At 37.5% G+C, this 12360-nt stretch overlaps 2 protein-coding genes across 5 annotated transcripts in view; one reads left to right on the forward strand and one right to left on the reverse strand.

Annotated features, from left to right (window-relative positions):
* Positions 1-2554, forward strand: part of LOC137040431 (adhesion G-protein coupled receptor D2) — a 91829-nt gene extending 89275 nt beyond the window's left edge. The window contains exons 25-26 of one of the 4 annotated variants that reach the window (XR_010897894.1): positions 2014-2417; positions 2491-2554. Coding sequence is in view for 3 of the 4 variants with exons in the window: in XM_067416047.1 (XP_067272148.1) it covers positions 2014-2127 (114 nt within the window). In the remaining variant the exon portion in view is untranslated. Of the gene's footprint in view, positions 1-14; positions 76-2013; positions 2446-2490 lie in introns of those variants that run through there. The other 3 variants (XM_067416048.1, XM_067416047.1, XM_067416046.1) reach the window with 3 other exon arrangements.
* nr5a2 (nuclear receptor subfamily 5, group A, member 2) overlaps positions 2555-12360 on the reverse strand; it is a 59381-nt gene continuing 49575 nt past the window's right edge. The window contains exon 7 of the mRNA XM_067416053.1: positions 2555-6333. Within this exon, the coding sequence (XP_067272154.1) occupies positions 6086-6333 (248 nt within the window). The 3' untranslated portion in view covers positions 2555-6085. The remainder of the gene's footprint in view (positions 6334-12360) is intronic.

Consider the following 12360-nt stretch of genomic DNA (forward strand, 5'->3'; position numbering starts at 1 on the left):
AATGTGTTTTTCAGAGTAATGCAGATGTAAACAAAACGACCTCACTCGTGCTGACGGATTCAAAGACAGAGAAAGGTGATCCTGATATACACATATATGCAGAAATACAGTATTTCAAAATATCTGTATCGGTATTCACATGATCTGTTATGTCTTAAATTAACTTTTTGTTATCTGTTGGGGAAAAACATCTCTGATGTGTAACATAATATTAGATCCGTGCAGTACAGTAGATCTTAATAAATACAATAGGCTTTCTGTTTCATTAATGTTTATCAAACAATTGTGGATAAATATATATAATTTTTCTAAAGATTTTTTTGACCCATGCTGGCAAAGTGAGTCGCAATAAGCACATTCTCTATTAAAAACCTTAAAAATGTATGATTCGTTGAAATCAGACATAAAATGACTACAGTATATTATAATAAGCTATACCTGTTTCAAGTCAATGTAGTACATTTTGAGAGAAAAACGAGTTCAAGTTTTCTGAAGGTTCCAAAACAAAATCACCAAAAAACCATCCCTTAAAATCTCTGCTAATAACAACAAATTGTATGAAAATTATATTAAAAAATAATGATAATACTATTGCTTGATTAACATTAATGAAACAGAAAGCCTATATTAAGACCTACTGTACCACACGGATGTAAAATAGTGCTACACAACAGATGTTGTAATCAAACGTTCACATGAGACATAACAGATAATGTTTGTGTGAATACTCACTAAGACATGTTTGGAAATACTGTAAATCTGTGTGTAAATTGGGATTGCGCACTGTCTGAGGTACGAGTGAGATTGTTTTCATGGACAAGGGAAAGATACACCTCTCAGAAAACATAAAAAAAAAAAAAAGATACTTTGTAGATGTTTAATGGATATTTGAAGCATTGGGATCACTAGACAAGGGCTTAATGAACCAATTTTTGTGAAAACCTCAAAATCGACCAAACTCAACATTTTTCACTTGTTTTGCCTGTACCTCGAAATTATTCAAGTTCAAGACTTTTTTTTGCAAGCGAGGGTCACATTTGGTGTTGACTTGTTGTGTGTCAAATTTGGTGTTATCACTTGGGATTTTAAGGGATGGTTTATTAGTGATATTGTTTTGGAACCTTCAGAAAATGTAAACTCGATTTTTCTCAGAATTGCCTTTGCTGACTCTATCGACTTCAAACAGGTGTAGCTCAGTCATTTTATGTCTGATTCCAACAAAATATACATCATGAAGGTTTTTTTTAATGGAGAATGTGTAAATAACAGTAACTCATTTTTTAAATTACCTTATTGTGACTCATTTTGTCAGCACGGGTCACATAATTTCTGTAATAAAGTATGCTAAAATGTACTTTTTCACAAGTCTGTTTAAGTGAAAACTTTAAACAGTTGATTACGGCTTACATTCCATTGTGAGTTACTTCCAGGATATATTTACTCATCGTTATGGTGGAATAATCCAATCTTAATCTCTTGTTGTCTGTGACTGACTACCATATTGATGGATTCGAGCGGTCTGCACAGTCTCTCAGCAGGGCGGCTCTCAAAATGTAGGGCTTCAGTTGTGCGGTCATATTGGTTTAGGGCTCTCGCCCAAATATATGCTGTCTGCACAGTCTATTTTCGATTTAAAACAGCTCAGATCTGTTCCTGTGAAGAATTTGGTACAGCTCAATCAATTTTGCTGTACAGTATAATGTGGAAATGCTGTTTTGTGTGATTGAGAATAATGAAGTTTTGGTTTGGTTTATAAATAGATTAATATCTTTATAACAAAGTGGAAATCATATATATATTTTTAAATTCCATTAAATGTTTGTATAAGTGTGACCACATTTAGGAATTATTTACATTTTCATTTAATTGCAATTAACATACAACTAAGTGTCTGAAAACATTGTGTTCGGGTCCTAGTTTGAATGTTCTAAAGTATATTATTTTCAGAAAAAGTGTAACTCTTTAAAAGTATGTGAAAACTCTAATTAGTTTTCTTATTTCTCATTCTTTCAGGAGAACTTGAAGAAACCTAAAAACAGACTTCCAAACGAATGCAGTCTGAATGTTCCCTTGGAGGCTGAACGGATTTCACCACCTCAGCAGAACGCCGACATGTGTCTTTATTAAAACTTCCCTGCATCTTGTATTTTGGTAAAGTGCGGATAATCTGTAAATGAGACCCTTATGACTCAACATAATGTGTACATGCTTCGCAATTTATCTTGAAGTAAACTCCAACCTAAATATGTTTATTTGTGAAAAACTAACTTAATACTTTGAATGTTTTACTGAATATTTACTCTATTTTGTACAGGCTTCTTCTTGAATAAGCTAAAATGAATCTACGCTGTAAATGATTGGCAGTTTCGATTTTGTTTGCTTCACGCTATATGTGATTGAGAGTGTAGCAGGATCAGGTACGTTTTCTTCTGCGTATGTTTTCTTGAAGTCTGATTAGGAATCTGAATCTGTTCGTCTTTGTATCATTAGTAGGAAGAAAGTGTTTTTCACTGATCATGGATTATTGCCAGAGACGGAAATAAAATGACGACTGTTGGCATAATAGTCATTTATTAAAATACGATGGAAAGATTCCAAGAGCTTGTATGGAAACTCTTTATGGCAAGAGGTGACATCAGAGATACGGGTCTGACTGCGGCTTCCAGCGCACAAACAAGAGAATCCCAATCCAGACATTCAGGCAGGTAAGCAGATATCCAAAGCAGCTGCAGGACTTCCGTTGATGGGGAACAAAATGGGAACGAGGGGCACTGGATTCCTTAAGATTGTCGGTCTGATCACACACAACACAGTAAAGTCACAAAACGAAGCAAATACAAATCAATTTTCTTAGAATCGATAAAGAAGTGGCTTAATGTACAAATGGGGGCGTAGGTGCCATGCAGCAAATGTTGATTTAAAGCAGTTGTGCTTGTAGAAAATATTTTACACCATTTTTGTCTGAAAGAATTTACATTGATAAGGTGTGTAACATGTCAGAAAGATCGATTGATGATTGGGATGTTAAGTCACCATGGTGGTCATTTTCTCATGACATTTGCTTCAGGTGTGCTACAACAGTCACCTCAGTGGTGTTTTTTTACTGTGTTGATACTTATGACTTCAGATTTTGTAAAGTCAACACAAAATGATATTTACGACCCAATTTACTTCCATATTGTGACATATTTCCATGTGCAGCAAGTTATTCAATCGGAAAAATTTAAAGCAAGACTTATTTTCGGTGGTAAAGTGTCCATTTCATGCCCAAATTGAGCTTTTTTGAGGTGAAATGAAAGTCAAGTTTTTATTTTATTTTAAAATCTATCATTAACTTTATTTGCCATTTATTACAGTACCGTTTATTATGTAAATGTTAATCTTAATTTTAATACTTTTAGTAATTGAATGCCAATGGCTATAACAATTTTTTACCCTATGATGGCAGTTCGATTACAAAGTTTTACTTTTGTTTGCTCTTGTTTTGCTTTAGTTTTGTTTTCCCTGTATAGAATACCATTTCTATTACATTATTTTTGCCCTATAATGGCAGTTTGACTATGAAGTTTTGCTTTCTTTTGTTTTTGATTTGCTTTGTAATTGAATACAATTGGCTATTACATTTTTTGTGTGTGTGTGCTATAATGGCAGTCTGATTACAAAGTTTTGCTTTTGTTTAGCTTTGCAATTGAATGCCAATGCATACAAAAAATGTTTTGCCTTATTACGAAATTTTACTTTTGTTTCAATTTCGTTTTGCTTTATAATTGAATGCCATTGGCTATAACATGATTTATTGACCTATAATGGCAGCTTGATTATGAAAAAAACCCTTTTTCTATGTAATAAAATACGCACTGATAAAGTGCACAGCAAGACCAAGATTGTATAAGGAAATAAATTGGATTAATTTTGATTTCATGTTGACTTTAACACCAATTTTATATAATACAGTCAAATGAAGCATTCAGGAAAAACAACGGCAGTCCCCAAGTATCAAAGCTCACATCCGTTCATTGTGAAGCAAACAGGTAAGTACAAGTGAAGGACAGACGCTGTCTTTGGTATAGAACACAGACGCTATCATGAAAACATTCATTGAAATCTCACGATAGAAAAGATGCACCAGTCAGTCACACCAGATCACTCCAGTACAGCTCTTGATATTTTACAGTGGCAGGACTGATGGGTGTTTAATGTGAATCACTCAATCACCATTTAGCTCCGTAACTGCATCTTGTATCTACATTTTTAAAAACGTGCTACAGTAAACAAATACATTAAGTCATGATCCCACCTCACTGTGCAGAAACACATGGATGAAACCAAAACAATAAATTAAGCTTAACCAGTGACGTACATTTCAAACGTAGAACGTAAAAACAGGTGTCCACAGAAAAAAGCCAGCACAATAAACAAAAACAAAAAAGTAAAAACTCAGTATTAAGTGAGAATCCTCTCTGATTTAGTGTCTCACGACATAATTAAGTACTGGTCAGGAAAGATGAAAACTGTACACACCTAAGAAAGCAAACAAGAGGAATATAATCTTTTCTGAACGTTTTGTTTCGTTTTTATATGAAATCATTGCTTTGCAATTGAACGCATCACAGTTATCTCCCACATGAATGTAAACACCTCTTATTTCTTTTCAATTGTATAACATTAATACTTTATATATATATGTACTTTTTATTTTACATATCGTAATTCACATCAGCACGGTTAGCTAGCATGGAAATGAAATAAGGCAAGACTCACATGACTGTGACATCACAAATTATTAATACTGATAGTTAAGGTTGTTGTTTTTTTTGTTCTGTATTTTTTAATTTTTTTTGTTCTCTGCAGGCTTTGGTCTTGCGTTGACGGAGGCAGTATTTCTTCATCCTGGCTCTGAGACTGCACTCTATTTACATTCACATTTGTTGACGAACAAACTGCAAAATGTTACAAAAATGTCTACAGTAAATGAAAAAGGAGTTGTGAGGTAAATGTTTTAAGCATTTTTTCCCAAATCAAATCCAAGAATAAAAAAATGAGAAATTATTTTGTATAATATTTTTGCATTAAATAAATTAATAAAATAGGTAATATTTATTCATTATTATTTAGAAGTTTTAAAATGTGTATGTGTGCTTATGTCATTTTATATTTATGTCATGATTAATAATATAATTGTTAACTGTTAATTCTTATGTTTGTGACAATTTAGCATTTTTACTATAAAAGAAAATACTTTTATTTAATTGTATTTATTACTTTATTTACTGTATAATTTAAATTATTATTTATGTATTTATTTTGCAATATTGGTCCAAATAATAGACGTAATCTTCTTCAAGCTAAATATAATTTCTCATTTCTTTCTTATGATTTTGAGATGAAAAAAGACACGGATATGTTGTTGACAGGATTTGTGATATTCACCCTTTTTCCATTTTTGGAGAGAAAACATTGGCAAAAAGCAGCCTCAAAGTGACAAAGAAGAAGAAACGACTGCCAATAAAAAAAACAAATAAAAAAAAGGTTGCGTCATTTTTTGGGGTGAGGGGTTGGAATAAAGTCTATGTGGTTTGCCCAGGCAATGGCTGGTTGTACGTCTTGCCTCCACCTACTGGCTCTAGCCCAGCTTGTGTGCCTTAAAACAGACAGAGGAGGGCCACATGGCCAGTCCTACTGGAAACTTTGGGTCAATGCTGGCAAACCAGTCTTAACAGAGAGCCCAGTTCCTTCCCAGTAATCCCTCCACCTTGAGTCTGAGTGTGAAGTGGACGTTTCGATCAGCTGCACACAGAACAAATAACGTCTGACAGTCATGGTTCGACAACACAATGACAAATCCGCGGCCTAGAGGTCATTAAACACTTCATTGTATTTCTTTTTTAGAAATGCATCTGGCCTTGGAGCCATGCCCTCTCCATAAGATCCGAGTGTTCGGCCCACCGCAAACCCATGCAGTCGGTGCGCATCTCGTGCACGTTTAATCGTTCGAAGGCTATGTCTGGTGATGACGCTGGACTGAGGTGGTGCTGGGAGCAGTGTGCGCGATGTGTCAAGACGAAAAAAGGGTCGCCGCTGGTCCTCAGGCACGTTTGGCGTGCAGCATCTCTATAAGTAGATTGTTACAGGGCACGTCACCGTTCAGGTGTTTGTAGTACAGATACTCTTCAGCCTGCAGGCTGATGGCCCGGATCTCTGGCAGCCGCAGCAGCAGCTGGCCGAACTTGTCTGTCTGCTGTGGATAGTTGCACATGACATAGTCCAGCAGCGCCGCGTTGACCTGTTCCTGGACGCTCTCCACCAAGTGGAAGTTCTCCAGGTTCTTGACGTCTGAAAAATAGATGAAATAATGGTTTTGTGGTTACTTAAGGGCAACTATAATGCAAAATTGACAGAGTGTTTGAACATAAATGTGTGTCAGCAGTGTGTGTACACAACCACCCTATAATGTAAAAAAAAAAAAAAAAAAAAAAAACATTCATAAGCAGTGTCTCATAATAAGCTATCTGCAGTTTCTATGCAATGTGATGTCACATGCTTAGGCTTCGCCCACGACTGCTGTTGGACCTATTAGCATAGACCACGCCCCTAATGAGCTGTACACAGTCTGCCATGTTTATCCCCTTGCCAGAGCATTAAACAGCAGCATTTAAGCAAGAAATGTACTCTTATTAAGGTACTTGTCATTTAATCAAGAGCAGTGTGTGATTTTCTGTTGTTCATTTGTGGTTTGATTCATAGTCTGATTCTGTGTTTATGCAAACTTTGTGTTTTTTTGTCATAACCTCGTGTGTATTTGACAGTTTAAGTGCAATAAGACGTGAAAAAGAACTTAGTTTAATGCTCTTGTGCCGTCTGACATCCAGCTTTCTGTGCTCTAGAGGAGTAAAGTTTATAAACAAACTTTGAAGTTGGCTTGAGAATGCCAGCCCAGAAAGTTTGAAAAAGTTTTAAAAGCTTCAAGTTTGACAGTTTTGAAGGAAATACAGATCTATCTATCTATAGCCCCTTTCACACTGCACGTCGGACCCGCAATATTCCTGGAACATTGCCGGGTCGCCTTCTGTGTGAAAGCAACCACGTCCCGGGATTGATTACCGAATTGAGCCCAGGTCAGGGACCTAGTAACATTGCGGGGTTCGATCTGGGCCGAACGCTGTGTGAACGAAAGCCGAAACTAATGCCGCAACGTGTACGTAGTTATCGTGCGACTCCTAGAGCTTGTTTTTTCAATAATACAACCCTGCAGTGCCAGAAGAGCTAGTCGGTGTTTTAAACGCAGAGAGTGTTTGTATACAAAAGAAACTAAAATTAAACAAGCAGAAATGTGCGCAAACTGGACACAAGTCGAGAACAAGGAGCTCCTTACTATCCGCGCTGAAGCTGAGATCGCTCGCCATTATACTATCTGTCTATCTATCTGTCTATCTATCTATCTATCTATCTATCTATCTATCTATCTATCTATCTATCTATCTATCTATCTAAAGTTTGGAATAATTGTTTTAATATATAATAAGCCCCTTTTTCGCACTAAGACTGCATTTAATATATATTATATAATCAATTTATTATATTGCATGCATTTTAAATATAGAAAAAAAACAATACACACACACACACATTTATTCCATGCTAAAAGTCTCTGGAGATTTGAGAAAGCGAATTAATTTGGGGGAAACTTATCTCCAGAGATCCAGTATGGTCTCAAATGCCTCTTTATATAAGATTTTTTTCTGCTCTACATTTTAACATTTTCCTTGTCATGCCTTTAATTTATGATGTGCTAACGTGTTGAGATGAGCTGCGTGTGTTCTTGTGTTTCAGATGAGGGTGTCGATGGTACTGTGGCGGCAGGAGCTGCTAATGAATCCCTGGCGTGTGGCTCTATTTAATCAGGTTTTGAGGGGCCACCTCATGTGATCTTTTATTTATCCCTTTGACCCGGGGTTGAATGTGAGCGTGGTCATCCCGCTGTAGTCCCTCCTAATGGAGACTGCTGGGGTCCGAACGATTGTGAAAGCACTTGGACCCACCCAGCCATATCTAATGAGCCAGCTGACACTTCTCTGCCTGCTCTCTTTTTCCCTAAAAATAATCGAGACTGCCTCGGCCGACAAAAAAGAAGGGGGAGAAGGGGGAAGTGACTGCAGCAGCAATGTAATGAGGTCTGTAGAACAAGCTGTGAGTCCTTCATGGAGCTGGTGAGGATGTTTGACCCCTGGGTGACACCAGCAGGCACAATCAGGACAAGGAAGGGGGAGGGGTTAACCAAAAGATGACCAATTACAATCCTCCAGCTCCAGACAGGTTATTTTAGCCCTTGTGAAATGAAGTAAACAAACAATGTGATCCTATGACCTGTTAGTCAGATGTTAAGGCATCTATCTATCTATCTATCTATCTATCTATCTATCTATCTATCTATCTATCTATCTATCTATCTATCTATCTATCTATCTATCTATCTATCTATCTATCTATCTATCTATCTATCTATCTATCTATCATCTGTCCATCCATCCATCTATCTATCTGGCTGTCTGCCTGATCTAATAATAATATTTGACACAGTCATATCTATAATTTCAGTTTAAGGACATTTAAAATGTCTGCAGGCAACTCTGATTTTTTTTAACTGAATGAACCTATTCAGTGAACTTCCAAAAGTTGGTATTTTTTCTATGTTCCAAATTTATGTGAGGGAGTTGCGGCTCTGTCTTTCTCAGACTAATTATAGACATTACTAAAAAAGTCACATTTTAATAGCTTATTATTGGGGCCACGTTTGAACTTTAAAACCGAAGCATGGGGAGGGCTAAGAGTCCACTGATCGATGACAATGGCTTGATCTCTTCCGCCCTGAGCAAGAGAGGCCAGTTGCGAGGAGAGAATTAACATGTTTGTTTAATTTATCCACGACGAGAAACGCTTAATCATGCCCTGCTGACAGAGACCGAAAAAAGCAGAAAAAACGTACAAGCAGCAGTTATCTAGTCAGGTTGAAGCATCGCATGGTAAGCACTCTTATTTTCTATCTCAACATTTAGCCACTGTGGGACTAATTATCAACTTTTTCTCTCTTTTTTTTCATGAAACAGCCTTAGTGTGCACTAGGGCCGGGATGTAGCCTGCCTCTAAACCCTTAGGTCCTGAGGAATACATTGTTCATTTGACTAGCGCTCATGCTAGACGACCCCACATATCCACTCGCAGACACCCCCAGCACCACCCCTCGCCCTGTGATATGCTGGGACGATTCTTAATTAGAAAGGATTTTCTAAGTGAAAAAAGATCATTCCACGAGAAATTCATGCCGGCAACCCCCCAAAGCCCTCGTGAGGTTCATTTGTATACTGGCATGGATGCACAAATATAGAGAATCCGTATTCGCCATACAATATGCAAACTCACTACACTACTGTAATGGCATATTGATTACAATTTGTTAGTATGCATACTGCAAATGAAGATATACAAGGATATGGAATTTCACCTCTAATTGTTTAGTCAATGAACAATTAAATCATAATACCAAATTTGAAAGGCAAATGATGAATCCATTGATATTTCTAGCAGGCCAGTGTGAGTGTAATGAATGACTTCCTGTTGGAAGCTGATCAGAAACAAATATTGTTTAAAAGCAGGGTGATTCAGGACAGTAATGTGCATTTGCTCAAGTTTATGACTCTTAGAGCAAAGTGTGTAGAGTTTCAAAGGGCAAAATGTCTATGAACACCTCCTCCCTTTGGCTTTACAGCATGCTGTAATCATATAATCAGTCAAGTATGTCAAAATTTCATTTTTATTCATCATTAACTTCTTCCAGATTCGCACCAATCAGGAAATGGGGCGGTGCATGGACTCTGCTGACCTAAAAACATCACTTTTATCATCTAAACCAGCCCCTGAAGCTCCGCTGATGGCCAATGTCCACCTGGCCACTGGTGATAATATTTACTCAATGTGTTTTACTTTTGTTTAGGCGGTTTGGAAGTATTTAAATGCTAAATCATTCAAAAGGGTGATCCATCCAAACTTTATTCTTTTTTCAGCGCATCATAATGTTGCATATCAGTGAGCTTGTTTCTCTGAGGTTTGCTCTTCCTGACTAAGCCATGTAAAGCCAGGAGGGATGTGAAGGGTGCAATCTGCCTATCCCTGGTCACCTCTGACTGCTATGAAAGGGAATTACACAGGACTGGTACAGTTGGGGATATATTAAGTCAAATGTAAGCCCTTGATAGAGGCGCTGAGCAGGTAGAAGAGACGTCCCAGTCGCCCAAGGATGGTTTTGACGCCGCACACACGATGCAGGGAGGGAGGGTATAAAACGCCTTAGGTGTAATGAAATAAACACGAGAAGCTGGGGCAAACGTTTCTTGTTACAAATGCTAGCTGAAAGGCACTCTGCCTGCTCTTAAGGTGAGAAAAAATATATTTACATCTGCTTATCTTTTGGCGCAATCACTGTCAGGAGCTAGCAGGTTCAGGGTGTGGGATGAACCAACGATAATGATCATGATAAAACTCTCTGCGTTCGGAAGGTAATATAACTGAAATGGCTTCATCAACAGTTTGTTGTGTTTACTTCATGCCTATCTTTCTATATTCTGGAACACCATTACTTTGAGAGATGGATGATTTCTGAGCAGCCAAACGGGCTTCTGAGACTTGAGACTCAATTCCTTCCTGTCCACCTTTATCTTATCACGTTTGCCTCTGAGAATCTCTTTATTTGCATTCAACATGTTTTCATGCCAGATCATGATTACATGCGCAGAAATGGGGAGGTGTGTCAAGGCGCTCTTCTTGTTTATAATAAAGTGACAGAAAATCATTCAGAGGTCAAGTATGCCCCAAAACTCTACCTGCAGACCAGATCCTGCCCTTAGTGGAAACCACAACCCTAATGAGGTCATTAAAGCCAAGCCTCCAACAATATCTCTACCCCCCCCCTTCCCCTCCAACACACACACACACCTTCCCCCCTTCTCTAGCCCACCCTCGTTTTTTTTTTTTTTTTTTTTTTTTTTTTACAAATTTGAATTAATAATTCAACAAAGTGCCTGGGGATGTATATTTCCTGAGTGAAGGACAGTTAACCCATAGCATGATTTTTCCCCCTCCTTTTCTTTTTGTTAATGTTCATGTTTGACCATTACAGTGTTTACCAGGAAATACCCAATGTGTTCATGTGTTGACCCAAACTGTGATATTATTTTATTTTTTGTTATTTCCTCAGTTCTCTCTCTCTCTCTCTCTCTCTCTCTCTCTCTCTCTCTCTCTCTCTCTCTCTCTCTCTCTCTCTCTCTCTTTCTCTCTCTCTCGCTCTCTCTCTCATACTAAATCTGCTTCTATGTTTTGAGTGTAAATTCTACATTAATTCATTCCACTGAGAAGCTGCAGTCTCCTCTGCCTCAAGGGTAACGTTACATGATATGTTTGTAAGCTTCCTGTCAAAGCTAAGCTAATTTGTGGAGCTTTAACTTAACTACTGGCAAGCTGAATAAAACTAATAAAATAACATCATAAAATCTGATGAACTTAGATATTAAATACCTAAAATAAAGCACTTAACCATATATATAAATATACACTGTAAACTATATTGCCAAAGGTGTTGGGACACCCCTCTAAATTATTGAATTTAAGTGTTTCAAACACTTCCATGGCCACAGGTGTATAAAATGCAAGCACTAGGCATGCAGACGCTACTACAAACATTTGTGAAAGAATGAGTCGCTCTCAAGAGCTCAGTGAATTTAAGCATGGTTGCCACCTGTGCAATAAGTCCATTCGTGAAATTTCCCCACCACTAAATATTCCACGGTCAACCGTTAGTGAAATTATAACAAAGTGGTCAAAATAACAAAGTCTTGGTTTGGCGGTTGCCAGGAGAACAGTACTTGCCTGCCTGCATTGTGCCAAGTGTAAAGTTTGGTGGAGGTGGGGTTATGGTGTGGGGGATATACATATATAACCCCTGAAAAATAAGCCCACACCATAATCCCATGTTGATTATACTATATTATAGGGGTGTCCCCGACTAAGGATTTACACATTCGAATCAGAATTTTCGAATCTCTCTTTGATCAGCCGATAGTCGAATCATCTATGTGTGTGTAAACCATAGACTGTAAAAAATGAACGGTTTAAACGGGTTGGGAAGGGCAGGACACTAATCAGCAGGAGGCTAAGACTATTTTTATTTTACTTTACACACGGCACACAGCCAGCACTTTTAATAAAGTGATCAAAACTATACACTACACATTCGTAAATGAACCGTTCTCTCATAACATTTAAAAGCCGCGATCGAAACACAGAACATCACACAAATAAATAAAATAACAT

Source organism: Pseudorasbora parva, chromosome 14 (assembly GCF_024679245.1).
Source record: "Pseudorasbora parva isolate DD20220531a chromosome 14, ASM2467924v1, whole genome shotgun sequence".
In the NCBI taxonomy this organism is placed as follows: domain Eukaryota; kingdom Metazoa; phylum Chordata; class Actinopteri; order Cypriniformes; family Gobionidae; genus Pseudorasbora; species Pseudorasbora parva.